Source organism: Dipteris shenzhenensis, chromosome 21, assembly GCF_047967505.1.
Source record: "Dipteris shenzhenensis isolate YYH24624 ecotype China chromosome 21, Dip_SZ_1.0, whole genome shotgun sequence".
Lineage (NCBI taxonomy): Eukaryota > Viridiplantae > Streptophyta > Polypodiopsida > Gleicheniales > Dipteridaceae > Dipteris > Dipteris shenzhenensis.
In genome coordinates, this window is record NC_141616.1 from 6,682,174 (window position 1) to 6,709,201 (window position 27,028).

The 27,028-nt window shown below is 45.1% G+C and overlaps 1 protein-coding gene across 1 annotated transcript in view; it reads right to left on the reverse strand.

The window, feature by feature from the left end:
- FAAH (fatty acid amide hydrolase) overlaps positions 1-27,028 on the reverse strand; it is a 222,569-nt gene that overhangs the window by 18,394 nt on the left and 177,147 nt on the right. Inside the window, exon 16 of the mRNA XM_087392616.1 lies at positions 77-169. Within this exon, the coding sequence (XP_087248742.1) occupies positions 77-169 (93 nt within the window). The remainder of the gene's footprint in view (positions 1-76; positions 170-27,028) is intronic.

The following is a 27,028-nucleotide window of genomic DNA, read 5'->3' on the forward strand; positions in this document are numbered from 1 at the left end:
TTATGTGTTGTTTTTTAATCTTATGTTTTGTTTTAAAATCGAAGAGATTAGTCCACAAGAGTTCATATCTACGCACCGCAAGCGTTGAGCAGCCACATAATCACGTGAGCTGAATGAGCGCATTAAGGCCAATGTGCTCCGGACTTCATAGGAGATATCCTTTCTTCTCCTGCGTTAAAGAATGTGTGTTTAGAATGAATAATGTACACCCAGAAGACAAAAAATTAGAAGATAGCCTAGTTACATAGAAAAAGAAGAACATCCTTGCAAACTGCAGACTGCCTGGAGAACTTCTTGCTTTTATGAACATCATATAATCTCTAGACCAAAGAGAAAACCCTGTGCACCATATTTTTTTAACTCATGGCTATCACTACCATCTCCTCTTTCTTTCTTCTCCCCTATTTTTAGTTCATGGCTGTTGCTGTCCTCCCCCTATTAGCCACCTTTTCTTGTTGCCTCTGTCAATCGATATAGCCTATTTGTATCAAGTCTCCTTCACTCTCTGTTTTCCTCACTCCTGATCTCTGATATTCCTCCTTAGCCTCGTTTTCCTCCCTTTGACAGAAAGTATCTCGCTCCCTTTCCTCTCTCTTCACACCTCTCATCTTTTTTTTTTCCAATGCATCAGATCTCATTTTCTTATTTTTATCATTTCTCTCCTTCCCTTATCTATTATCATCGTTTTCCTCTCTTAAACAGATGTAATCGCCCTCCTATTCCTCTCTCTCCACCCCCTATGACTCTTTTTGTTTTCATTTATGCCTCATAGATTGCCCTTTCTCAGACAAATTTTCTCCCTTTTCGGTTTTGTCGTTCGGCTTTAGCTATCTTGTTTCTCCTACATGGGTGAGACTAGAGATTGAGTGTCTCTAAACAGGATAGAGGATCCCCCCCGCACTTGGAATGTCACGTCCATTTAGTATGAGTGCCAAAAAAACTCTTGCCAAGAAATGTATTAAAACACAAAGTGTCATCCTTGTTTTCAAAACATATCATTAAAAACACCGAGGCACCCTTAAATTACGCCAAGAAACTTGGTGGCTGGACAGAAACAAAGCACAAAGGTCTGGGCGAAAGAAAACTAGAGGACTAGGAAGCTAGGTGTATTGCAGGATGCCAGGTAGCAGAATGGTATAGAATAGAAGCTATGAGCACTGTCATATTATTTTAGTGCTTCTCTTTTCCATGTTTGTCTGCACAAGCCCATTGCAAACCCTCAACCCCTATCAGCCCCACCATTATCAGTGCTGATTTAGAGCGACATGGTATACCTAGAGTTCGAGCCTGGCCTACCCTATAACAATGTGTGTTCTTGATCACCATGTCTTTCCCCAAAATCTCAATGAGCATCCACATAGACAACAGATTGAGGCTTCTTGTTTTAGCAGCCAGTATAACCTTTGCAAGTAGTTTCAGCACCTAGCACAAAACTACATGCATCTGAAGACGCCTAGAATGTCCCCCGCTAGCTTGTCACCTCTGCCTCCTCCTCCCGTCACCTCTTGATGTCAGGCTCAAGTTTGTAGGGTAGCATAGAATTGCAGGTGCCCATACTCCCCAGTGCCATCTCGGACCCCTACTCTTTCGATTCCTGCTTCCTTGAACCACTTCGCAGCCCTTGCAAAAGGCGACAGGCCCCTTCAAGAGACGATGAAGATGTTGATGCAAAATAGTTTAGTTGTTGCAAACCCCACTAATGACCTATGTGATGAGGGCAGGGCTCCGACAGGATCCAAGCAAAGGATTTTATAGACCCCATTGATGACCTATGTGATGAGGTCAGGGCTCCGATACAAGATCGAAGCAAGGATTTGGATTTTATATGTGTGTGTGAGTGTCATTCTTACTTTATTTCGTTTAAAGGGATCAATACTGTTGCTGATGTTATTCATGATGATGGCTCTATGCGTCCCTTTTCTCTGGCCAGCCACACAGTATGGTTTGGGTTCTCATTATCGTACTTTGTGGCAGCAAATCACTTGTATGCTTTCACCTTTGGTCCCGATTTCCCTTTGGAAATCCAGGATCGATTAGAGGATTGGACATTGACTTCCCTTGGGTCCTCCTCTCGTCCTTTGAGGCTATCTCAGATTACTGTGCCTGCATTATACAAAATCCTTTTGCCTCAACCCTGGGTTTCAGAAAGGGGTAATTCTGTTTGGCGATTGAATCAGCCAACTAAGTGGTGGAGGAAAAGACTGCAGGAACTTTGGGCATACAAGGTTCCACTTCGGCAACAACTTTTTTTATGGCGAGTGCTTGTGGGAATTTTCCCATCTGGACAGCCGTAGGCACATTGCTCCTACTATAGGTGTCTGATTTCTCAAGAGACTATGCCTCATTTATTATGGCATTGCCAGTCTTCTCGACAGTTTCTGGATTCTCTTCGACAAAGGCTACGAGCGAGATTCCCGACTGTTCTCTTCAGGAAATTTTACCGGCGCTTTGGTTTTCATCCACAGCGACCAGAGTTTCATCTTTTCTTTGTTTGGGCTCACTTTTGGGCACTTTGGACTTTATGGACAGACCGCAACTGTAAAGTCTTTAGTGATCCCAATTTTTCTTTGTTTGGTTTCTTTAAGCGTTCTCTACAACAATCTTTCTTTGATTGCTTGCGGACTTGCCCGATAGATCAAGATGTATATTTGACTTATACTGAGATCTTCAATTGATGTATTTTTTAGCGCCTCTTTTTTGAGGTGAGTATTCTTGTAATATAATCAATCAAAGCTTTCACCAAAAAAAAGTGTGTGTGTGTGTGTGTGTGTGTACTTGATGGCAGCAAATCACTTATATGCTTTTCCCTTTGGTTCCGATTCCACCTTTGGAACTCCAAGATCGATTAGAGGATTGGACATTGACTTCCCTTGGGTCCTCCTCTTGTCCTTTCAGGCTATCTCAGATTACTGTACCTACATTATACAAAATCCTTTTGCCTCAACCCTGGGTTTCAGGAAGGGGTAATTCTATTTGGCAAATGCATCAGCCAATTAAGTGGTGGAGAAAGACTGTGGCAACTTTGGGCATACAAGGTTCCACTTCGGCAACATATTTTTTATGGTGAGTGATTCTCGGAGTTTTCCATCTGGACAGTTGTTGGCCCGTAGGCACATTTCTCATGCTTTATGTCATGGGTGTCTGATTTCTCAGGAGACTGTGCCTCATTTAAAATGGAAAAGAGTGATATATTCCATTCAAAACAAATCATACAATAGGTGGGAGAGAAAGTACTCTATCCGTAGCCTCAACAATGTGGCAAAAAAGCCATGGAGGTGATCTAAAATGCCACGACATCCCAAAAGGGGTCAAATGAAAAAATAATGAGCAGTTCCATGTCCTCATGAAGGATATAAGTCTCCCACGAGCTGCCAAAGAGGTGCCTGTACACCGCTCCCACTGACTCCTGAGAGTGAAGATAATCTCCGTCCAAAAAGTGTCAGCCTCCGTGCATAAATGGCCCCCAAGGACAAAAGAACATCACGAGCACCATATCCGCCATAGGGTAATGCTGGAAAGCACCTCCCAAGCTGACCCTGCAGCTGAAGTAGGCATGGAATCCTGAGCTGGTACCGGTACCAAAAGTAAATCATGCGGCTCCATGATGCTGGCCTCTGTGGGACCTCATCTCTGGCGACGCTGCATGAAGAAACCGTGGTCTCCTGGCTCTGACTCAAAGAGAGTAAAGGCTCCAGATCCTCTCCCCCAAAGGGCAGCGCCCCAAGTCATCAGAAACGACTCAGATGTAACATATGAGAACAACCTGAAGATACCTGTCCATACCACTCTAGAGCTGGTGCAACTCCATAAACAATGCTTGCTAGATTCCTCTGCAAGCTGACAACACATACACAAGGAGGGTCTACCCATCTGCTGAAGCCAAGTACCCACAGGTATGCCCCTATCTATAGTGAGCCAAAGAAAGTAGGAGACTTTCCTGGCTCTACTGATGCCCCAAAAGTGGGTCCAGTAGCTCTGCAAGAGCTCTGCAGTAAGTCCCTGTGCGTGCCAATGCTGGGAAGCAGATGGTAGGTGATGAAAGTCTCTCTGCTGAAGCCTGTAACCTGCCCTCGTCGAGTACTGGAAAAATGAAAGAGGACGAACGCCTGCCATCGGAGCAGGCCATGCCCACTCACCTGGGTCCCAGTCAAGTTCTGCAAGAGGTCGACCCTGAAAAATCCAAAGTCTCCATCTAGTATCCTCTGCAATGGTCAACCTGGAAGAATCTGTGGCCCATTCCTTACCCAGGCAACCAATGACCCTGACTCTCTGCCAAAGGAGCTCCTGTCGATCCAGGGGCTGAGTGGGATACAATCTGTGAGAGGAGTCCACCTCAAAATAAATAAATGGTGCCGGTCCTAAACGAACTCCAATGCATAGCCCAACCTCACTAAAACAACCTGATCAAGTAGAGATGGGATGAACATAGGCTGGATCTGTAAGTATATCCCTCCACTCCTGAGGAATAGCTCTCATGATCAGTAATCTGGTGGCAGCAATCTGTCCAAGTGGCCCATGTCTATCTCTGATCACCTCCTCTGATATCTCCACACCTCCCCTGAACCAATCTCCGATTGTCACAACCCCCTGAGCATGCCATCTGGCCAAGGGAGTCCTAAGTTCTATACCAGGGGAAGATCCCTGGTACCGAACCAGGGGGTTATGGTAAAGTGGCTGTCTGGCAATTTCCTCTCCGGAGGAGGGAACTGCGCTGTTGAGGTGCTGTCAAAAATGATCCCATATCTGAATAAGCCTTTTCACAAGTGGTGAGGAAGGCTGAGAATGCTGGTCCATCGGGAAGATCCAACTGACTCTACCTGCCCACTGACCTGCTGCTCTAGGGGTGCACTGGTGAATCCCATGCAGTAGGAACTGCTTCCACGGCTGATCTGCTCGGCTGATCTGCTGGAGTCAAACCTCTAACAAGAAGTTTGACTAAAAGGGCTCTGCTCTGCATCTTCGGATCAAGAACCCCAAGTCCACCATGCGAGAAGGGTAAATTGATAATATCCCATGAAACTCTGGCCCTAGTGTCCTCAGAACCATCACCACCACTCCACAGAAAGTTCCGAAGCAATCTCCTCACCTGACGGATCGAGTCAACATGAAAGCACCAACATGACGCAATGTACCACATAGTCGCTAGTAGAACCTGGTTGAGTACCAGCGCTCTTCCGGCCAAAGAAAGTCTAGCCGTACTCCAGTAGGCTAGCTTTCTCCGCATACTCTCAAGAACTGGGGCAAACTATTGCGTCGGGGACACCTCCATGCCAACCTAGAGGCCTAGATATCTCGTGGAGGTGCCTCTGGGTATCCATACAAAGCCTCTGTCTCCTCCCCATGCTGGGGTATCCTGCTGAGCTCCAATCCAGATGCCTTTTGATTTGTTCCAATTGACAAGTCCCCCTGAGGCTAGGCAGAACTTGTCAATTGAATCCGCAGCAATAGCAAGACTATATGTATGTCAGGCCCAAAGTGCCATGACTGGTAGCTTGCATAAAGTATCCCATAGCCTCCGCTACGAAAAGGAAAAGGTAAGGTGCAAGCGGGCATCCCTGTCGTACCGATCTAGATAGCTGAAAAGTCGGTCCTCTGCCTCCACAGACCACCATCCTGCTAGAGGAGTGAGAGTAAAGTGAGGAGACCCATAAAATCCATCTATCACTGAAGCCTAGCCTCCTCATAGTGCCCTCCAAGAAACCCCAGTCCACCCTGTCATAAGCCTTCTCAAAATCGAGAAGGAGAACTGCAATCTCCTGTTGACTCTCCTTCACCCAGTGAGTGGCCTCCCAAAAAGTGAAGATGTTATCCAAGATACTCCGATCTTGGACAAATCCTGTCTGAGTAGCTCTAATGATATCTGGCAGCATAGGCTTTAAGCGAAGAGCCAAGGTCTTCGCTAGGATCTTGTAGGGTCCCTAGAAGTGTAATGGGTCTCCAATTACATAGGACTGTCTTGTCTCCCCCTTTCGGGATGAGACAAATCATACCTGTGCATAATGTCTCGCTCAAAGATCCTGTATCGAGAGCCTCTGAAAAGGCAAGAAGTAGATGAGGCCCAATCGTATTCCAAAGAGCTCTAAAAAGAAGTGGCGACAAACCGTCCTCCCCCGGACATCTATCTCTGGGCAGCTCGTGTAATCCATCCGTGATCTCCAGGAGTGATAGTGGGCTATCTAAAACATGACTCATCCTGTCTGAGACCATCTGGGGGACATGACTCCAAATCTCCTCTCTGGCTCTGATCATCTCCTCGGTGACTGGATCAGCGGTGTAAAGAGTGGAATAGAAATCAGAAGTGATCTCAACAAGACAGTGAGGGTCCGTCTGAAGAGACCCGGCCTCATCCACAAGTCTACGAAGACTGTCCGAAGAGTATCTCTGACCCACTGCCCTTAAGAACTCTCTAGAGCATCTATCCCCCTTCTGGATCCAAAAAGTCTATTGGGAGTAAAACCTGAACTGGGCCCTCCTACCCTGAATCTCCTCTAGTCTCTCCTAAGCCTCCGAAAGCTGCCCTCTGATGAAAAGAGAATGAGGAAAACTCTGAATCAATCTCTGAAGTCTGGATACCTCCGCCCTTGCGTTCCGATCTCTGATTCTGAGCTTTTCCTTCTCCTCTTTTGCCCTCAACTGGCAGGCCATGCTGACTCTAGCCAAAGCCCCCTCTACCCACATCAACCAGCCCTGATCCACTGGAGTGTCCTCTGACAACCAAGCCTCTCTCAACGTTCCACGAACTCTGTGTCCTGAAAAACAAAGTCCGAAACTCTCAGAGCTCCAATCGAGAGGTAGGGAGAATCTGTAAAAGGACTGGAGCATGGTCAGATAAAACATAACCTGGGCGGATCCCAATCTGTCCTCCTCTGGCCTGGCCCCATTGGCCAATATAAAACCTGTCAAGTCTGACCAAAGAAAGAGAGCCATGGCAAACCCCGGACCAAGAGAACTGAAGACTGTCAGCCAAGTGACGAAAGTCGTCCAATCGAGCTGCATCATGAAGTCCAGCATGCAAAACAAAACTATCCCACTCCGCTCTCTCCCTATCAGAAAGGCCACCCTTTGTCTGGCCCGACTTGTCTTCAGAGAATTCACCATGTGGAAATCTCCTCCAACAATCCAGGTGTCTGCCTGAGGAAGGGACTCTCTGAGCTGTCTCCAAAAAGCCTGTCTGTCGGCTGGATCCGTGGGAGCATACACATTGAGAACACCAACTGCTGTGCTCTCAATCTGAAGAATAACATAGCGTGCCTTGCTCTCCACTAGTGTACCCTCTTGGGTGATCTCTGAGGCCCACCTGGCTAAAACTGAAATGCAAACTCCCCCCCTCGTGCCATCCGCTGGGCTCCAATATGTCCGGCTCTGTCCTCTGAGTAAGGATCTGCATCTGTCAATCCTGTCTTGGGAGAGCTTATGCTCTTGGATAAGCACAATGTCTGGAGGGGACCCTGAGGAAATAAACCAAAGGGAGTCCCTAAGCAACTGCAATCTAGGAACTCCCGATCTACGACCATCTGCATCTGAGGTAAATCTGCGGCCGTTCAGTCCTCTCACATTCCAAGAAATGATGGAAAACCTAGACATCAGATGGAAGTGAGGGGGTGCCAGTGGCAGCGGCACAAATCACTCTCTCTGATGGCACAATCCAAAGTTGGTCTCTGATCAAACTCCAAATCTGCCCCAACTCATGTAAAATGGCTCCATCCAAGGGAATAGTACTCTGGCGCGAACAGAGGAGCGGAAAGTCAAACCAACCAGCACTCCTGGGCAAATCAAAGTATCCCTGAACCTCAAAGAACAGAAACAGAAAGGCCCTGCCACCGAAGCCAGGTCGAAGAGTCCTAGGGCAAGAATGAATTTGCGAGCCGACAATACGGTGAACCGAAGAAAACTGAGTCATGCTCATGAGCTGTCTAGCACTCTCGCTGTCAAGTAACTCAACTGACCAGCTTTCGCTCCCCCGAGATCAAAAGCTGCCTACGGAGAAACAAAGAATGTGCCCCTCTCTAGAGAGAGTAACAGATCCCAAGTACTCCTCTACCTCCTCTGACCATTGACAAAATACCAAGAGAAGTTCCAATCGAGTGAGGGAGACTGTGGAAACCCCCGAGTCAAAAAGGGCCAAAACTCAATGCGCAAATCTCTGTCAACCATCCTGGGGTCAGGTCTAGGACTCAGAAGAGCTGAAAAGGGCTGAGCCGTCCTAACTCTGCTCCTGGAATAGGTGAGAGGGAGAGGAAGAATCTGCGACGAGGTGCCTGTAAGCATGGGTGACTGATAATCTCGCTCGATCTCATCTGCTAGTATCTCCCAACCCTCACGCCTGTCTGGGTACTGAGCGAAATCTGTGAACGCACTTGCAAAAGATCTGGATAAACCAGGAGTGAAAAGCTGCGAGGACGAGGCTGTACTGGGAGGGGTGTCTAAAAGCCCCCCCCCGCATAGCAACAAAAGAAGGTACTGTGCGACGGGGAAGAGAAAGAGGTCTCGAGGGAACCTCATACAGGCGCATGAGATCCTGGGACGGGCTCTGACTATGACCTGTGTTGTGAAATACCACTCTCTCAATGGACTGCTGGGAAGAGGCATCTGTCACCGTAACTGCAACTTGAGCAGTCTCCTACTGGATAACTGTCTCAGTAACCAAAATCTGAACCTCCGGGGTAGTAGTGTCAAGAGTCATCAAATCCCGAGCTAATGTCTCCTGCACAGTGTGAAGACCTGCCTGCAGATGGTCCTTCGCATCTCCCCTTTCCGGGGTCTCCTGTACGTGTGTCTCGACTCCCTGAGCTACCATCTCCTGCACAGTGTCAAGACCTGCTTGTGGATGGTCCTCTGCATCTCCCCTTTTTGGGGTCTCCTGCACATGTGTCTCAACTCTCTGCCATCTGTGAGCTCATACCTGGGGCTGCTCGTACTGTTGGCTCTCCCTCTGTCTCCGTCTCCTCCGAGCTCTCCGTGAAAGCTGTTCCGCTGGAGGCACCTCCAAGTCCTCTGAGTCCACTGGAGGCTCCCCTGGAGGAGTCTCCTCTCGCTCTGTTGAATGAGTTGAAGCAGGCTCAGAGACCCCTGGAGGCTGAACTGTAGGTTTTGTGTCACTCGTAGGATGAGGTGGATCTGGAGTCTCTGATCGAGGCGGCCGATGACTGGGGCAATCCCTAATAAAGTGACCTCTCTTCCGATAGAAAAGACACTGATCAGGAGGACCCTCATACAAAACCCTCTGCTGCATCTAGAACCCATCTCTCGTGGAGTACGAAATCAAAGTAGGCAAAGGTCGAGGAGGGGGGAACTCTAAAGTGAGTTTGACTCTCGTAACACCTGTACCAGTAAGTGACTGAGCATAGGAAAGTCTAGCACCTGATGGGATGACTATACCTGCCACACTAGCCATATGCTCCACAGCTCTGCGACAAGAGCTGACCTCATCAGGAAGTCCAGGGAAAAGCATCCAAAAAGAGGCCTGGCGCGGTCCCGGGGAAGTAGAACTGAAGTGCTTCCACCAAGGCCACAAATGGATGACTCTGCTCTGAAACTGAATCGGTGAGCTCATAAGTACTCTTTGAGCCTCCTCTGCAGACTAAAGGCCAAAAGAAAAGTACCCTCTGCCAAGCAATCGGAAAACCGTAACTGAGACACCCAATGAGGCCATGCTGGCGTACACCCAATCACGTAACTGTTGGCCTCTACCGGGTAGAAAGCCAATGATGTGCGTCAAACGAAAACCCTCCTATGCTACCTCAATCATCTGCACAATGTCGGGAGGAAAAGAAACTGTGACTTCAATCTCCTCAGTTTCGGCGACGGGAGTGGCATTAGTGTCCTCCATTGTCTCAGCTTGCGCTGTCCTGAGGGGAGGAGCTACGTCTGCTGAAAATACCCACCAAGAACTTGCAACCAACCACAAGTAAATCCCCAAAAACCTGTATAATGAATGCCCCGAACTTCAGCCTGCGTGGGATGAAAAACAGGCCGCTCAATGCTGAAGCAGAAAGCTCCGCCAATGCTTGGAAACAGCCCAGGAACTCAGCTCCCCGAAACACGAGCAGAACAGCCCTGGAGAGGGCCCTGAAGCAGCCCAGCCTGAAACGCAAGGGAGGGGTGGGCAACAGCAAGGGAGGGGCCTGAAAGGCGGCCTAGATGGTGACCTGAAGGGGCGACCTGAAGGGCAAAGGAGCGCGACCAGCAGGGCACGGCCAGACAGCGGGCACGACGCGCGGCCAGACGGGCTGAAGGGGGGGCGACCTGAGCAGGGCACTGCCAAGGGAGCCTGTGCAGCCAAGGCAGCAGGGCACTGCCAAGGGAGCTGGGCGCGGCCAAGGGAGCAAGGCACTGCCATGGGGCTGGGTGATGGCAGGCAGCTGTAGACGGGAGCTCCTCCAATGATTTCCTGTGCCTCATTTATTATGGCATTGCCCGTCTTCTTGACAATTTCTGGATTTTCTTTGACAGAGGCTACAAGCGAGATTCCCGACTCTTCTCTTTGGGAAATTTTTCTACCTCTTTGGTTTTCATCCACAACGACCGGAGTTTCATCTTTTTTTTGTTTGAACTCGTTATTGGGCACCTTGGATTTTATGGACAAACCGCAATTGTAAAGTCTTTAGTGATCCAAATTTTTCTTTATTTGCTTTTTTTAAGCATTCTTTCTTTGATTGCTTGCAGACTCGCTAAATAGATCAGGATGTATATTTGGCTTATACTCAGATCTTCACTTGATGTATTTTCTAGCGCCTCTTTTATGAGGTGAGTATTCTTGTAATATAATCAATCAAAGCTTTCACTAAAAAAAAAGTGTGTGTGTGTGACCAATGGATACTCTCAGCTCGCAAAGAGTTACCTTGTAAAGAGTCTCTTTCAATCCATTCCAAGTGTGAAAGAATATGCTTCCAATCTAGAAACATCTGAGATGTAGGCGATGCATCCTATGGGCTATCCATAGATGCCACTTATTCCTTAGTATGTGCCTTGTAGGCCTAGTTATAGTCAGCTAGGACTATTGGTACAGTTAGTATATGTACCACCTGGGTCAGTTAGGACACTTAGTCCAGTTAAGGCAGTTAGCCCTATGATTTTGTTATGTTGGCTCTCCCTTGAGCCTCCACTCTAAGTTTTACAACAATCTATTACAGCATCTCGTTTTTCTCCTTCTTGCTTCCATTTTTGAGCTTCCATTGCATGTCATAGCCAACAATGGTATTAGAGCAGGTCGGGAAACCATTCCCTTAGCCATTGACAGCTTTCCCAAGCTATTCTGCAGCCTCCTGAGCCCTCATTCCTGCTAGTACACACCCGTGAGTGTTGGTGGCCTTCCAAGCACTTCTGTTGGGAAAAATGCGAGAAGACCGCACTTTGGAGCAACCATCGCGAAGGGAGCTGTGTTTCGGAGCATTTTCTAGCATGCTGGTTTTGCCCGTTCTCTTGTGGGTTCCTAGATTTCTTTGACAGCGGTTGAGAACAAGATTCCCGACTCCTGCTTTTGGGAAATTCTTCTGGCTCTTTGGTTTTCATCCGTGCACTCAAGAGATTGATCTTTTCTTTGTTTAGGTTCGTGATTGGGCACTTTGGACTTTGTGGATAAACAAGAATTGTAAAGTCTTTGGTGATCCAACATTTTCTTTATTTGCTTTCTTCAAGCGTTCTTTGCAGCAATCTTTTTTTGACTGCTTGCAGACTCGCTGCATCGATCATGATGTATATTTAGCATATACAGAGATTTTCAGCTGATATAATTTCTAGCTCCTCGCTTTGAGGTGGCTTTTCTTGTAGTACAAACAATCATGGCTTTCACTATTTTAAAAAAATAAGTGTGCGCGTCCTGGAAGCATGGCATAGTGAAATTGGTTCCTTAAAAAAGGTTGTGTGAAACTTTTGCTGACTGGAGGTTAATTACTATCATTTATAAGCTCCTTGCTAAGATGATTATGCAGAGAGTTAAAGGGATATTGCATCATAGATTGCATCCGAGAAAATATGATTTTGTTCCAAGGAGACAGATAAATGACAACATTTCCAATACACTTATTGCCATTGAATATGCTAAATATACTTCACAGGGTGTTTTGATTATGCAAGTCGATGTTGCCAAAGCTTTCGATACTTCAGCATGTCAAGATTGCAGTATACATGGAGATGGGTAGAGACTCACAGTGGTATCTTGATCCAGACCCCGTTCTCCTAGCTATTGGATCTTGGAGGCTTTGGCTATATGGAGGTTCCCTATTAGATCCTTGCAGTGGGATCCAGGGGAATGGGAGTGGATAGTTGCAGGGCACCGAGAGAAGAGCATCCCCTTCTTTCGTTACACGGTCAGAGATGCTAGGAGATTCCAGCTCAGTTGTAGGGGCTAGAGGCCCTCTAGAGCTCCTCATTGGGATACTTTTCAGATTTCTGCAGAGATGCAGAAAAACTTTTGGAGGAGACTTTAGAAATCCCTCAGGAATAGGAAAATCACGTTATTCATCTGGCTGACTATTTATGGAGGGATTGCAGTGAACCTGTGGAGATCCAGATTTGGGGCTGGCCTTACATGTCCTCGATGCCACTCAGCAGTTGAGTCAGTGCAGCACTGCCTTTGGGAGTGCACTCAGGTGAGGACGGTTTGGAAGGGTGTTGCTAGGATACTTTGCACTTTTCATAGAGCACCCTTCTTCATGACTTGGGGATCAGTTGCTTGGTTGTCACTCACTGGTCCATAGGCTTTCTTTGAGGGACATGACACGGACATAACTTTCTTTGTTCGACGGCATCTTGTGGAGTCATACTCCCTCCGAGATGTTCCGTTTACTCCATTCAGAGCTCCCCACACTTCTGTAGACACATCTTGGGAGATTCTAGCTAGTATCACAGCATGGCATATTTGGAGAGCCAGATGTACAGAGGCTTTGGAGGATTCCCAGGTTCACCCTTCTCAGACTATGGCCAGTATCTGGACAGATACTATACACACTTTGATGGCCATTTAGGTGAACATACAGGGAACCTCCAGGACTGCTACTGCTAGGAGGGTTGCTTTTCTCAGAGTCTAGAAGGATTGTCCTTTCTTCTCTGACTCTCCTTCAGGGATGAGGTGGCATTTTTAGCCGCCACCCGGGATTTTTGTTTGCTCATTTTTTTCTCATGCTTGACATGATGTACTCCCACACTTGAGCTTGCTCTGTGGATTTTATTCATACTTAATGAAGTACTTTTCTTGGGGGGAAAAAAAAACTTCGATACTGTTCACTGGGATTTTATCTCTAACACCATGTCCGAGATGGGCTTTGAATCTAAATTAATCCATGTGATCTATCTGTTATATTCAGCTTCCACTTCTCAATGCATACTTGGAAAGCAATTGCCCAGGACATGGACTTTGTTCAGATCTGTGCGGCAAGGTTGCCCCTTTAGTGCTCTATTGTATGCAATTGCTACCCATCCGATGCTGGTATATATGGATTATTTGACTAACTTGGGACAATTGCATGGTCTTCACTTACCTAGAGCACAATCTTTTTTGGCACAGGCGTATGCTGATGATTCTCTTTTCATGCCTCAAAATAGTCCTGCTGAAATCACGCTTCTCATGAGCACTCTTTCTGACTTTGGATTGGCAATTAGTCTGAATATCAATTTTGACAAATCTAAGATTTGACCATTGAAAGCTTGTGATTGGCACTCGCTTATTTGGCCTGGTCAAATTTTGCCTCCTGATCGGATTGTTAGACATCTAGGGTATCCTATGGGCTGGAATATTACCATCAAATAGCAAATGGCATGGGTGTCTGAGAAGCTTTATCAGAAGTTGGATTATTGGAAATTATCCACATGGCCACTACATGTTCGCCACAGAATTGTTCAGTCCATTATTATGGCTCATGTTTTGTACACTGGACTACTAAAGATCTCAATACTTTAATGTATCATATGGAGACGGTTTGGAAGACAAAATCTTGCAGGATAGGTTTGAGGCTGCTAAAAATGCACTTTATATGTCCTCCAAAGATGCATGGGGGTCTAAATATTCTCGACATCAGGTATCATATATTAGCGAGAAAGATTACCATGCTTCCTACCTTATTTCAGCAAAATCAGCCATGGGCTATCATGTTGGCAACCATGTGTATGAACATGAGGACAAAGGCATATGGGGATTGGATTACTGATCATTGGGAAGTGGTCATTGGCAAATTTTATGGCATTATCCTTGGATGCCCTTACTCCTCTTCTCTATTACAAGATTGGAAGCAAGTGCTTTCTAAAGTTAAATAGTCTCCTGTCAATTCAACTCATGCCAATTCTCTTCGCCATGAAAGTATACACTGGAGCTCAGTTTTCGATCTTCCTCTTGCCTTAAAGGAACCAGTTAAGGCATACAATCTCATGAAACTTGGAATTCATTACATTGATGATGTGGTGGATGTTCAGGGGAATATTTTATCATTTCCAGATGCTTGTCGTCGATTTCCCCTTGGTATGCATCATAGACCAATATGGAGGAAAATAAGCATCTTGTTGCAACACCTACTCCCAATTCCACATTATGATGGCTCCCTCCAACTTCAGAATTGGCAGCTCATGCCCTATAATCATGGATTACCCCCATTTCTTTGCAAGCCATTTCTTCTATGCAAACTTATAGGCTGATTTTGCCTCCTCTATGGATTGCGCAGCATGGGAATACCCTCTGGCATCTGCACAAATCTCTTTCATGGTGGAAGTCAAATCTCAAAGTAGTATGGAGAAATAAGGTACCTTTAAAGCAAAGATTGTTTCTTTGGAGATGTTTGGTGGGCATTTTTTCAGTGGGGGTCACTTTGGGCAAACGTGGGATTGAAGGTCCTCATTGTTTGAGGTGTTCTACTTCTGCAGAGATAGTTCCACATCTTCTTTGATTTTGTCCTCACTCTAGAGCACTCTTTTGGACAGCATTTCCCACTGTCTTTGCTTGAGATTCCCAGGTCATCGATATGGGAAGTTTTTTTGTTTGTTTGGCAGATTGACTCCGGCACAGGCCCAATATTCTCTCTTTTTTCATTAGGTTAGATTTTGGGTGTTTTGGACTATTTGGAAGCAGAGGAATCAGGTCTTCTTAGGCAATCCATTGCTTCAACCGTATGAGTTTTTTAGAGCATCATCACGGCAATCTCTGTGTGATGCTTGTCATGAGAATGACTTAGATGTATCTTCTTTAGAGGTGTTTTCTCACTGCTTTTGATTTTTCAGAATAGTTTGTTTTCTAGGCTATTCTCATTGTAAAAAGTTTTTCTTATTATAAATTCAGTGATTTCACCCAAAAAAAAAAAAGTGTGTGTGTGTGTGTGTGTGTGAGAGAGAGAGAGAGAGAGAGAGAGAAAGAAAGAAAGAAAGTTTATTAAAGTCTTCGGAAGACCGATGGGTCTATGAGACTGTGAAAATCCTGATACAACGAGCTGTGGTAGTGGAGCTACTAAACGAGCGTCCATACCAATGCAAAATGCAAAATGCAAAAAATGCAAAAAATGCAGAATGGCAGTACTAAGTCCTAAGTACAACATAGTCGTGTCGATGGTCGACTATATAGCAATCTCAGCATCATCATCAATATCATCATCATCCCCAGCAACAGCAGGATATCAGGATGGATGAGGCACTGGAGGCATGAAGTCGGCAATAGAGTGCTATCGGCCACTCAGAGGTGCGGTCCTGGCACGTCTCCTGGTCGTAGCTCTGCGTCTAACCAGGGCTACTGTGACCCCCGTCAATCAGGCTCCAACTCTAAACAAGGAGGGGATGTCTCCAAGTGTGATCTGTGTGTCGACCCTCTGTTTGAGCTGTCGGGTCACGGGCTCCGAGTCACGAGCATGTTGAGGCCTCGTCTCGTTGGGGTCCATGTGATCTAGTTGAAAGAACTCCGTGATAGAGCTCTGAGAGGGATCAACCAAGAAAAGTCTGCTCCTGCCTCCGTGCTCGGAGTATCCTCTTGCGGTGTCTAAGTGCCTCATGAATGAAACCTGCCAAACACCGTTGGTCTGGGTAGGAGAGGAAATGGGCTAAAATCCCATAACTATCTCTGAAGAGGCAGTGAAAATGTCCTCGGATCTCATAGTACACAGGACACCTAAAGATGAAATGCTCCTCTGTCTCAACCTCTTGTATGTCACATAGTGTGCATATGCGCCGCTTCCTGGGTAGTCGCTCTGCTCTGCCGCTCTCGATGCGAAGTCTGTGTGAAGAGACCCAGAACTGCCCAAGAGAGATCCTCATCGAGTGGGGTAGGTGAATTTGTGTGTATCCTGGTGGGCCAATGAAACCCTCTGCTGTGATATGTAAGAAGTGATCTCTGTAGAATCTAAGCTTCACTGGGAGTTCACTCGGTTCCAACCAGGTCCGAAAGTGTGTAGCTGTAGTAGATCCTCACGGATAACCTAGTTGACCTCGTGTGATAAGAGGGGAGAGAACAGAGCATCCATGCTATACTGGAAGAGAGGTAGTCTATCCATGTGGAGCCCCAGTCGCTCAAACCATCTCTTTGTACGTGCATACTAGCACCTCTGATCTCCTCCTACTGCAAGTGCCATAGAAGAGGATAGAGCTATCCATGGTAGCCTGCTACGCCCCAAGGTATAATCCCCATATTCCCTAACTCGGTATAGATATGTGATGACCTGAAATGCAACATCTAGCTGTAAAGGGGGTGACCCAAACTCAACCTGAATGATCTGGTGAGGAACGGATGACTTACCACGAATCATCCATGATAGCATGAGAACCTGTAGCCGCTCCACACGGGCCCACTCTGTATCCGACAAGTCTGGCCCCCAACAAGGATTGCCGTACATCCCCGTTGGGCGAGCCAAGGAGTCAAAAAGCAATCCCTTGGTGCGTGGATCCTGAAAGTGTGAGCGGAAGCACTGCCTCTCTAGCCTGGCCAATGAGGCATATCCTCTACTCAAGCGTGCCTGCATCACAGGTCTCATAGTGAAGCTCGGTCCGGAGAAGATAACCCCAAGATAAGTGTATGATGAAACTATCTCAACAGATGACCTCGCAAATGTGAACTGCTTTTGACGCATGATGGCTTGAGATGTATTGAAGATCATGACCTTGGTTTTACCTAGGTTGACCTTCAAATCATGAGACTCACAAAAGGACTGTAGTGCGTCTAGGTGTCTCTGAAGCCTCTCTGCTGAGGAAGACAAGAGAACCACGTCATCTACATAGAGCAAAATCTAGATTAGCGTGCCCGCAAGAGAGCAACCTACACCCCCCTATGTCTGCATCATTGTCTCAAGCTCGTCAATGTAGAGACCAAACAAGGTAGGGGACAAAGGACATCCTTGTTTGACCCCAATGGTACTCATGATCTCGTCTGTCCACCCGGATCCTATCCAAACTCTGCCAGAAACTCTCTCGTAAAGTGCCATGACAGCCCAAATGATCTCCTGGTCATAACCCAAGTCCTGTAGGCGCCATATGAGGCGGGCTCTCGAGACCGTGTCAAATGCCTTGCGAAAATCCACAAAGCAAGAATAAACCCTCTGCTTTTGTGACCTCGCCTCCTCGATGATACATCTGAGCGTCAGAATGTGGTCCATGGTTCCATGATCATGCCGGAATCCGGCCTGTCCTGTTGCTCTGAGTCCTCGACACTCTGCAAGTCTGCTAACCTCGGAGTCAAGTACTGATGCATAAATCTTGGACATGACATGTCCAATCATAATGGTCATGTAGTTCTCCGAGCTCATGGGATCCCCTGCCTTGTGGATGGGTGAGATAGTGTTAATGGTCCAAGTGTGTGGAAATCCCAAGCAAACCGCTTCATTAAAAAGCTTTGCTAAGATCGGGGCTAGGAGGTTAATCCCATATGCAATGAACTCAGTGCATAGTCCCTCATGATCCTTCGCTCGGCCATTATGAAGTTTCATTACAGCATCCTTTACCCCTCCTCTAGTGAAGAGGGTGCATGATGTGGGACGAGGCATGTGTGAGAGGCTAGGGACTAGCTGATTTGGGATGTCATAAAGTGTGCGTGCATAATCAAACCAGATTTGGGTGTCAGTGAGTGGCGGAGGGGACCGTCCTTCTAGAAATCTCCGCCAGAAGTCCTTAGAGTTGTTACTAAACAAAATGTTCAGTAGATCCTCCTCGTTTCGACGAACGAAGTATAGTTTCTTCCTCCGTACCAGTCTACGGTATTCACGTAGCATATCTGGTGCGCTCGGAAGATTGTTTTTGGTTTCGAATCTGAGTTGACGGCATAAGGCCTTACACTCATCATCATACCAACTATTACAGGGTACGGTTCCAGGGGGTGGTGGGCGGATGGAGCGGGTGGTGTGGGGAAAAGCGTGAATGGCAGCCTCATGTAGTGAGCGGGTGACAAGGGCAGCACGATCCTCTAAAAGGGATATGAAGTCAATACAAGCGAGAAGTATGTACAGACGGCCAGAGTAAGAAGGTGAGTGATCCCGATCAAAGCGTATATCGTGGTAGGTGGAGTAAGCACTGAGTGGGATGCAAGGTGCTGTGCGAAGGGAGGTGGAGATGCGAAAGAAAAAGTATGTATGATCAGCCCCTAGGGGGAGAGGTGCTACAATGAAGTCAGTAATGTGAGATGTGAAGACAGGGGATCTCATGATGTAATCAACAACACTAGAGCGGCCATCTGTCAAGACCATTATAGATAATGAGATCATGTATTCTGCCTAGGTCTAATAGGGCTTGCCCATAGGATGAGAGTGCTCAGTGGACCTCGCCTGTCAACCGAAACCCGTAGCATACCTGCCTCCTCAAGGTCAACATCTACCAATAGCTGCAATTTCCTTTGTGAGAGTTTTAGACAATTCTTGTGAAAAGAAAATCGATGCATCTTACCCAAAAGACAACCCTCACACACATGTTTGGAAACTCTGTGAGTTTGAGGTACATTATTTGCCATCTGCTGTGAATGTAGCTTTGCAAGAGCTCTATACTTGAGATGGCCCATTCTCTCATGCCAAAGATGAGTTTTAGCAAGCTGTGAATCTGAAATAGCCAATGCTTCAATAGAAAGTGCAGCTCAGTGATGATCAAGGTTATAAAGCCCTTTTTGCAAAGTGCCAGTGAGAACTATGGCATTGTCATCACGAAGATCATAAACTAGGCATCTGTAGCCATCAAAAATAACTCTGAAACCTGAAGTGGCAATTGCTCAAATTGAAATCAAGTCGACTTCAATTCTAGGCACAAAAAGAACATTTGTCAGAGTGACAGGATGGCTAGTTATGGATGTGAGCTGCACATCTCCAATTCCTTTTACAGCATATGAAGCATTATTAGCACGTGACAATCCCCCCTCGAGGTGCATCAGCTAAAGAATGAAACAATTGTCTGCAAGATGTGACATGCTTGGAAGCACCACTATCAAAGTACCAAGACTGAGCATCATTAGCAGTAAAGAATGCATCAGCTTTGGAGGGATCAAATGAGCAATGGACAGCCCATGCCCAGTCATCCTGAAGAGCATGTGCATGTGAAGCATCTCTTAGCTCATGGGATTCAATAGCATGAGAGGCATTAAGTGTCAATCCTACTTTCTTTTTCTCCGAAGCAATGCGCTTCCTGCATTCTAAGATGTCATGTCCAGGCTTGTGACAATAGTTGCATCTTTTCTTCTTTGACTTATCTGCTGTATTTTTAGATGCATGTGAGGAATCGTAGCTGCTATGCGCAGATTTTGGCTTGCCCATAGGCTTGGAAGCCTTGCCTCTTCCTATCTGCTATGAAGCAAATGCATGATCAGGAATAATGGCTTGTCTATTAGCTCTACTTTGCTCTTCCTGCAAAAGCAAAGTAACTAGCTGAGAATAGTGGTCTGGATTACCCATGGCCACTAATCGAAGGGTTGTAGCAAACCCTTGATATGAATCTGGCAGTCCATTCAATGTGGTACTGACAAGCTGTGAATTTGGCACCACCTCATCAATGTTGGCAAGTTGTTCCATGAGGTCCTTGACCTTTGTCAGGTATGCATCCATAGAGTCACCTTCATTCATGCTGACTTCCTGTAATTGCCTTCTCAAATATGCAACACGTGCCTCATTGCGAATCTAATAGAGAGAAGCCAATTTATCCCAGGCATCCTTTGCTGTCCTGCAAGACCGTATGTGTGGAATAATGATTCTCTTGCATGATAAAGCAATACATGAATGTGCATTTGCATCTCTTGCATCCCATCTTGACTGTTCCTAAGTTGGAAGAGCAACAGCACGAGTGCTAGAAGATGAGGCATCAGGAGGAGTACCCCCCGCAGAGGGACCAGCAGTAGAGACAACCACTGTAGCATTGGCTGGCCTCAGATCAACCCCAGAAACAATATTTCACAAATGCTTTGCAACAAGAAAATGTTTCATGAGATTAGACCACATCGGATAGTTGGTGCCATCCAACTTATCATCTTCACGAAGAACGCCAAATAGATCTTGATTGTTCCCAGCCATAGCAAATCTGATACCCTGAAAGAGACCTGAAAACCCAAAAGCCTCAAGGCTATCACTGCAAAAGCTGGCTGTCCAAAAAATGACAGCAAAAATCTGCAAATTTCCAACCCAAATCAAAGGGCAAATGCAGATCTGACCCAAATGTGACTGTGGCGGGCAATGTTCACTGCAAAAACAGTAAATCTGGCAAAAGCCCCAAATTTAATGAGGGCAAATAGGCCAAAAAGAGGGCAAATGCAGAAAAGCCCCAAATTTTGCTGAAATTTTGCAAATGTGACCCAATGTATGCGAATGTGACTCAATGTCTTGCAGAAAAGACTCAATGTCTGAAAATCTGACTCAATGTCCGCAAATGTGACTCAATGTTCTCCAATCTGTCCCAATGTATTGCAATCAAAAGAGAAATTGCAGACAAAATCCCAAAAAAAATATAGCCTCAAGGCTTGCAATAGCAGAATTAGGACTTGCTATCCACAAAATGACTGCAAAAGTGCACCTATCCCAAAGTATGAACCTCAAAATGTAGGCTTTCCAAGCTGTTGAAATGGCTTGAGAAGATTTCAAACAGTAGAAGAAAGATGAGGAGAGCAAAAGCCCTCAAAAGCCCCAAATTTTGAGACTACTCTGCAAATGATTTCACACATGCAAAGGCTGTATCAAATCCCGGAGCAAATACAACGCAGGTACAATGTACGATGAGCTGTATAATTGTATGGATGCAAAGTACGCTGGCTGTACAGAATGTACGACGAAGGTACGGAATCCAATGTACGGTTGTACGGATGCAAGATGTGCGGTTGTACAGAGATAGGTACTATGCAGTTACAAGAGCTTCCGTACGCCTATACGGAAGATGTACGGCGATGTAGTTTCAAATCTGTACAGTTGCTCAGGTACGTTGTACGACTACTCAGCTACGTTGTACGGAACACAGGTACACGGCGATGTAGTTTCAAATCTGTACGGTTGCTCAAGTGCGTTGTACGACTACTCAGCTACGTTATACGGAACACAGGTACGCTCGCACGTGCAGGTACGACGTGGCAAGTACGAAATGGGTACAATACCTTCTGTACGCTTGTACGGAAGGTGTACAGTGCAGTACAGACCTGTATGCAGGCTTTGAGTACAATCGTCCGTACAGTTGTACGGAATGCATGGAAGGGGGTGCAGGGAGTCCGGGGGTAGGAAGACGAGTCAAGCGTGGCCCTAAACCATTGTAGGATTGATGAAATGAAAAGAGAGAGTGCAGGTTGCAAAGAGTCGATAGAGTCTACCGTCACGTCAACTAAGATAATGGGAAAAGGAGTACAAGGTACAAGTACTTAGACCTAGGACTAAGTGTCCTAGGTGTCACATAGGACTAAGTGTCCTATGTGGCCTAAAAGGCACTAACACTACAAGTGCCTATATTTATGTCTACAAGGCACATACCATGGCCTATAGGGCATCACTAGAACCACCAAGAGATGGCCTACAAGATGCACATCGTATTGCTCCAGCTATTTGTTGTAGGTGTTTAGCTCCAAGGGAATCTGCATCTCATATTTTTTGACACTGCCCCAAGACACGGAGCTTCTTGGGCATCGTTCAGCAAAGATTGAGACTGAGATTTCCTCAGGCTTCTTTTGGCAAGCTTTTCTAGCTGTTTGGGATCTATCCTCGACAGCTGGATTTTAAGCTATTCTTGACCTAGGTTCACTACTGAGCACTCTGAACTCTCTGGAAGGATAGAAACCACAGAGTCTTTCGTGATCAATTTTTTTCTACTTTTGTTTTCTCCCGTCGTTCTTTGCAACAATCGCTCGTCGATTGTCTACAAACTCAATGCATAGATCATGATATATATTTGTTCTACACCAAGATTTTCCCTTGATGTAACCTTTCAGCTTACCAGTTTTTTGGGATAGCTATCTTGTATAAAGCATAAAAAGTTTTCACCAAAAAAAAAAAAAAAAAGTGTGTGTATGTGTGTGTGTGTGGTTCGTTACTAGGCACTATGGACTCTACGGAATGATAGAAATCATAGAGTCTTTGGTGATTCTACATTTTCCACTTTCTCTTTTTTTAATCACTCTTTGCAGCAATCTCTCTTTGATTGTCTGCAAACTCGTTACATAGAACATGATGTATACTTTTCATATAGTGAGATTTTCTAGTTGATGTAATTTGGCATATCTCGTTTTTTGGGATAGGGAAAAATCACTTGAGACTATATATTTTAACCCCTCCCACCTTTTTTATGCTCGTCGTAAGGGGGATTTTCGCTCAAAAAATAGAATTCCCCTTTATTGTAGTGGTTTTCTAAGGTAAGCTCTAGATGTTTTCTTTATATATATATATATATATATTCACACACACACACACACACGTGTGTGTGTGTGTGCGCGCGCGCGCACGCCTAGTTTTCTAGATAGGAAGGTAAAGTGTTTTTGATTGATTGTTTGTTTTTATTTCTTCTAGTAGAAAAGAAGACATATAAATACTTGCTCGTCTTTGCCTAAGCTTTCATGCTTAATTTAGGATCTTTTTTTTGTAGACTCGATTCACTGGTTTACTGTGATATAAAGTATCAAAATTTTCACCAAAAAAAATAAGTGTGCGTGTGTGTCTCTCTTTGATTGTCTACAAACTCATTATATATAGAACATGACATTAGAACATGACATATACTTGTCATATAGGGAAGTTTTCTGTTGATGTAATTTGGAATATCTCGTTTTTTGGGATAGCCAAACTGTAATATAAAGTATCAAAATTTTCACCCAAAAAAAAAAAGGTGTGTGTAATCTTTTGGCTACTCGGAACCTCCTGGGGAAAATTTCAGATCATCTTCGCCTCCGTTTCCCGAGTCACATATTTGGGAAACTTTTTTGGTTATTTGGCAGATTTAGGACGTCTTTATCTCAATACTCACTCTTTTTCTCATGGGTGAGATATTGGGCTCTTTGGACAATTTGGGAAGAACATAATTTGGCATATTTGGGCCGTCAGTTTCAAAAGTCATATGAATCCTTTAGAGCCTCATTGCGGTAATCTTTATATGATGCCTGCCATGAGGGTGATATACATGCATCTTGCATTGAGCTTTTCTTTTTATGCTTCAGATCTGTGGAATACTCTCCATCTTGGAGACTTTCCCTCTTGTAAAGTTTTGATATTATAAATACACAGCACTGGATTTTACTTTTTTTTTTTTAAAAGTGTGTAATCTTTTGGCTTACCAATTTTTCTCTTGATGTAATATTTTGGCTTACCAATTCTTCTAGGATAGCTATCTTGTGTGAAATCGATGGCTAGACTACTTGGAGGCCACCTTTGAGCACAAACCGTGAAATAAAAGAGTGTAAAGGTTGCAACCGACCAGCTGAGTTGGAATGGCTGCGACAAGCCTACAGTAGTTTGTGATCAACTAAATAATAGCCACCCAACTTGGTGAAGGAAGAGCAAGCTTGACAACTTTTTGAATGGACGACTACCTGTGGAGAAGAGCTTGCAATAGGCGTTGAAGAAAGGTGACTAGGAGCTGTGAAGCCGATGAACAAGGAGCAGCTGCATTGCTTAGAATGAAGGAGAAGACACAGAGAATCTCACTGGGACTTCTATTAAGTATGAAAAACAAGGTGGGGATCCCACTATGGCCCTGCCTTTTGGAGTGTCATCATAAGTCCAAGTGTAAGTAGCTCGATAAATATTTCGAGTAACTTGTGAAAGGAAACGGTAGGTGTGAATTGGAGGGAAAGGAAAAGAGAAAAAGCAAGTGAAGGTGAAGGAATATTGGGAAAGATAGATGAGTGAAAGAGAGGAGAGAAAAGAGGTGAAAAGGTATATGTGTGTGTTTGTATCTTATGTTACATGTGGTAAAGCAATAAAGTCTGCAATTTCCGAGTACATGTTTTTTGTATATATAGAGTCAGTGCGACTTAGAGAGAGGAGATTATGGCTCAGGTGTCCAAAGGGTTGATTCAGCCTAGCTCATCTCCTTTTTTCTCACCGGTACTTTTAGTACAGAAGAAAGATGATTCTTTTCGAATGTGTATTGATTACCGCGCAGTAAATAAGATGACCATCAAAAATAGATTTCTGATACCATGCATAGATGATGTGCTTGACCAGCTCAGAGGAGCAACAGTTTTCAGCAGGATAGACTTGAATAGTGGTTATCATCAAGTCAGAATACAACCACAAGATGTGCATAAAAAATCTTTTCGCAATACATTTGGGTTGTATGGATACTTAGTGATGCCTTTTGGGTTACCAAATGCTTCAGTCACATCAATAGAATGATGGATCGCAACGTTCTTCAGTTTGAGGATTACAAGCCAGTATCCACACCATTAGAGCCTGGTTTTCATTTCTCATATGAGGATACAACGGTGCATGCGATATCACTTTCTATCAATAGGCAGTTGGTTGTGTGATTTATTTATGCCATACCAAGCCAAATCTTCTATATGTTGTCTCACAGTTGCGCAGATACATGCACAGCCCCTCTACACACCATTGGCAGGCCCGTGAAGCTTGTCTTTAGGTATCTCAAAGGCACTCAGCATTTCGGCGTTCTTTACAAGGCAAATTCTTTACTTGTCATGCTTGGATTCACTGCATGTAATGCATGGATTCATGCATTTGGGCCTTCTTTAGAAGGCCAATTCTTCACTTGTCATGCATGGATTCACTGATAGTGATTGGGCTGGCTGTTCCAAACCCATGTGTCACATAGTGGCAACTATTTCATGCTTGGTACACTTCATGCATTTCTTGGTTCAGCAAGAAGTAAAGTACAGTTGCTACTTCCAGCTGTGAGGCTAAGTACAGAGCAGCTTTTACAGCTACAGTGGAGTGTTTTTGGCTCTGGAAGTTACTTGCAAATCTTCATGCAGTCAAACAACTCCTATCGTCATCTTCACTGATAGTCATAGTGCTTTGGCTGTTACACAGAATCCAATTTTCCAAGCCCACACAAAGCATATTGAGGCTGATTATCACTATGTCAAAGAGAGATTGTCAGCAAATGATATTCAGTTGTCTTATGTTCCCACTGAAGAAACTTGGCAAATCTCTTTACAAAAGCTCTTCCTCAACCTACGTTTGAAGCTTTCTCAAAAGCTTTGAACTTAGAACCTTTTGTAGCTTGATCTGTTATGCTCTGTACAGTCATAGGTTGCTATATCCATATAGGATGAACATGTGCAACCATGCCATTAGTTCTTCAAGTATTCTGAGACATTCTAGGATACTTCAGCCCATACCATGGAGGGGGGTTTGTAGGCCATTCCACAGGCTATTCATAAGTGCCTTCTGTTCCCTGGTATGTGCCTTGTAGGCTAGGATATAGGCAGTTAGGACAGTTAGGGCACTTATGACATGTGCCAATTAGTACACTATGTACGACTAGGACACCCTGTCCTAGGGTTTCATTACATTGGGTGTACTTTGTACTTTTCATTCATTCTTGCAATTCATTATAGCATTACGGTTTTGCTCATTTGCTTCCACCTTCTCCATTCCATTGCTTCCATCTGCCTTCAATGGTTGACATCAATGTAAAAATTTGAATAACTAATGTCTCCATGCTTTCAAAGCATGGATCATGGCATACAAATCTTGATCATAAGTGGGTCAATTTTTTTGAGAAGGTGAAAGCTTCTTGCTTTCGAAGGCAACTTGCCTCCCTTCTTGTAACAAAACCACTCCAACCACAATGCTACTTGCATCGGTTCCCAAGAAAAACAGTTTCTAGGGATCAATAATCTTTAACATAGGTCCTTGAGCCACTTCTCTCTTTATTGTGTCAAAGCTCTCTTGTCAAATTTTCCTCCAAACATAAGGAATTTGTCTGAGTTCAACTCAATCAATGGAGAGACAATATCAGAATACGCTCTGATACATCTTCTATAGAACTGTCAAGTCCTAAGAGGATTGCAAAGCTGTCACATTCTTAGGCACCAGCTAAACTACAATTGCAGCCACCTTCTTTGGATCCATTTCAACTCCATCAAGAGTTATAATGAAACTGAGATACTCAAGCTTAACCATGCACAACACAGTTTTCTTTTTATTTATGTAGAGACTAGCTTATCTCTTTGAGAAGTGCAGCGGACCTGAACAGAAATGGAGACAAATAAATAAATAAATAAAGATGTATTAACGTTCTCGGGAGGCCTCACAAGCCTATGGGACAAAGTACAGCAAATGGAATGAAACTCATACAAGCCACTGAGGGCTGAAGCAGAGGAGGAGGACTAGTGCCCGCTCCGAGTGGGACAACGAGAGTGGCAAGTCTCACAAAAGATCAAGTTCAGTTGATCGTCCAAGTCAGCAGGCACGAGGGTACATTTTGAATGCAAATGCACAAGCGCCAGACAGCACTTCGAAGGTTTCGAAGCTGGCTGTGGAGACACGAGCGGAAGAAGGAAAAACCTCCTTCGGGTATGGGTTGGACTACACTTAATCAAAACATACCAAATCAAAAAGTGCTTTAATAAAGGTATTAACACCTTAGAAGACCTGAAAGGGGACACATTTCCAAAATGAATCAATGGAATGGAGATCAAGGAGTTTTGGCCACAAGCACAAGTCATCATAGT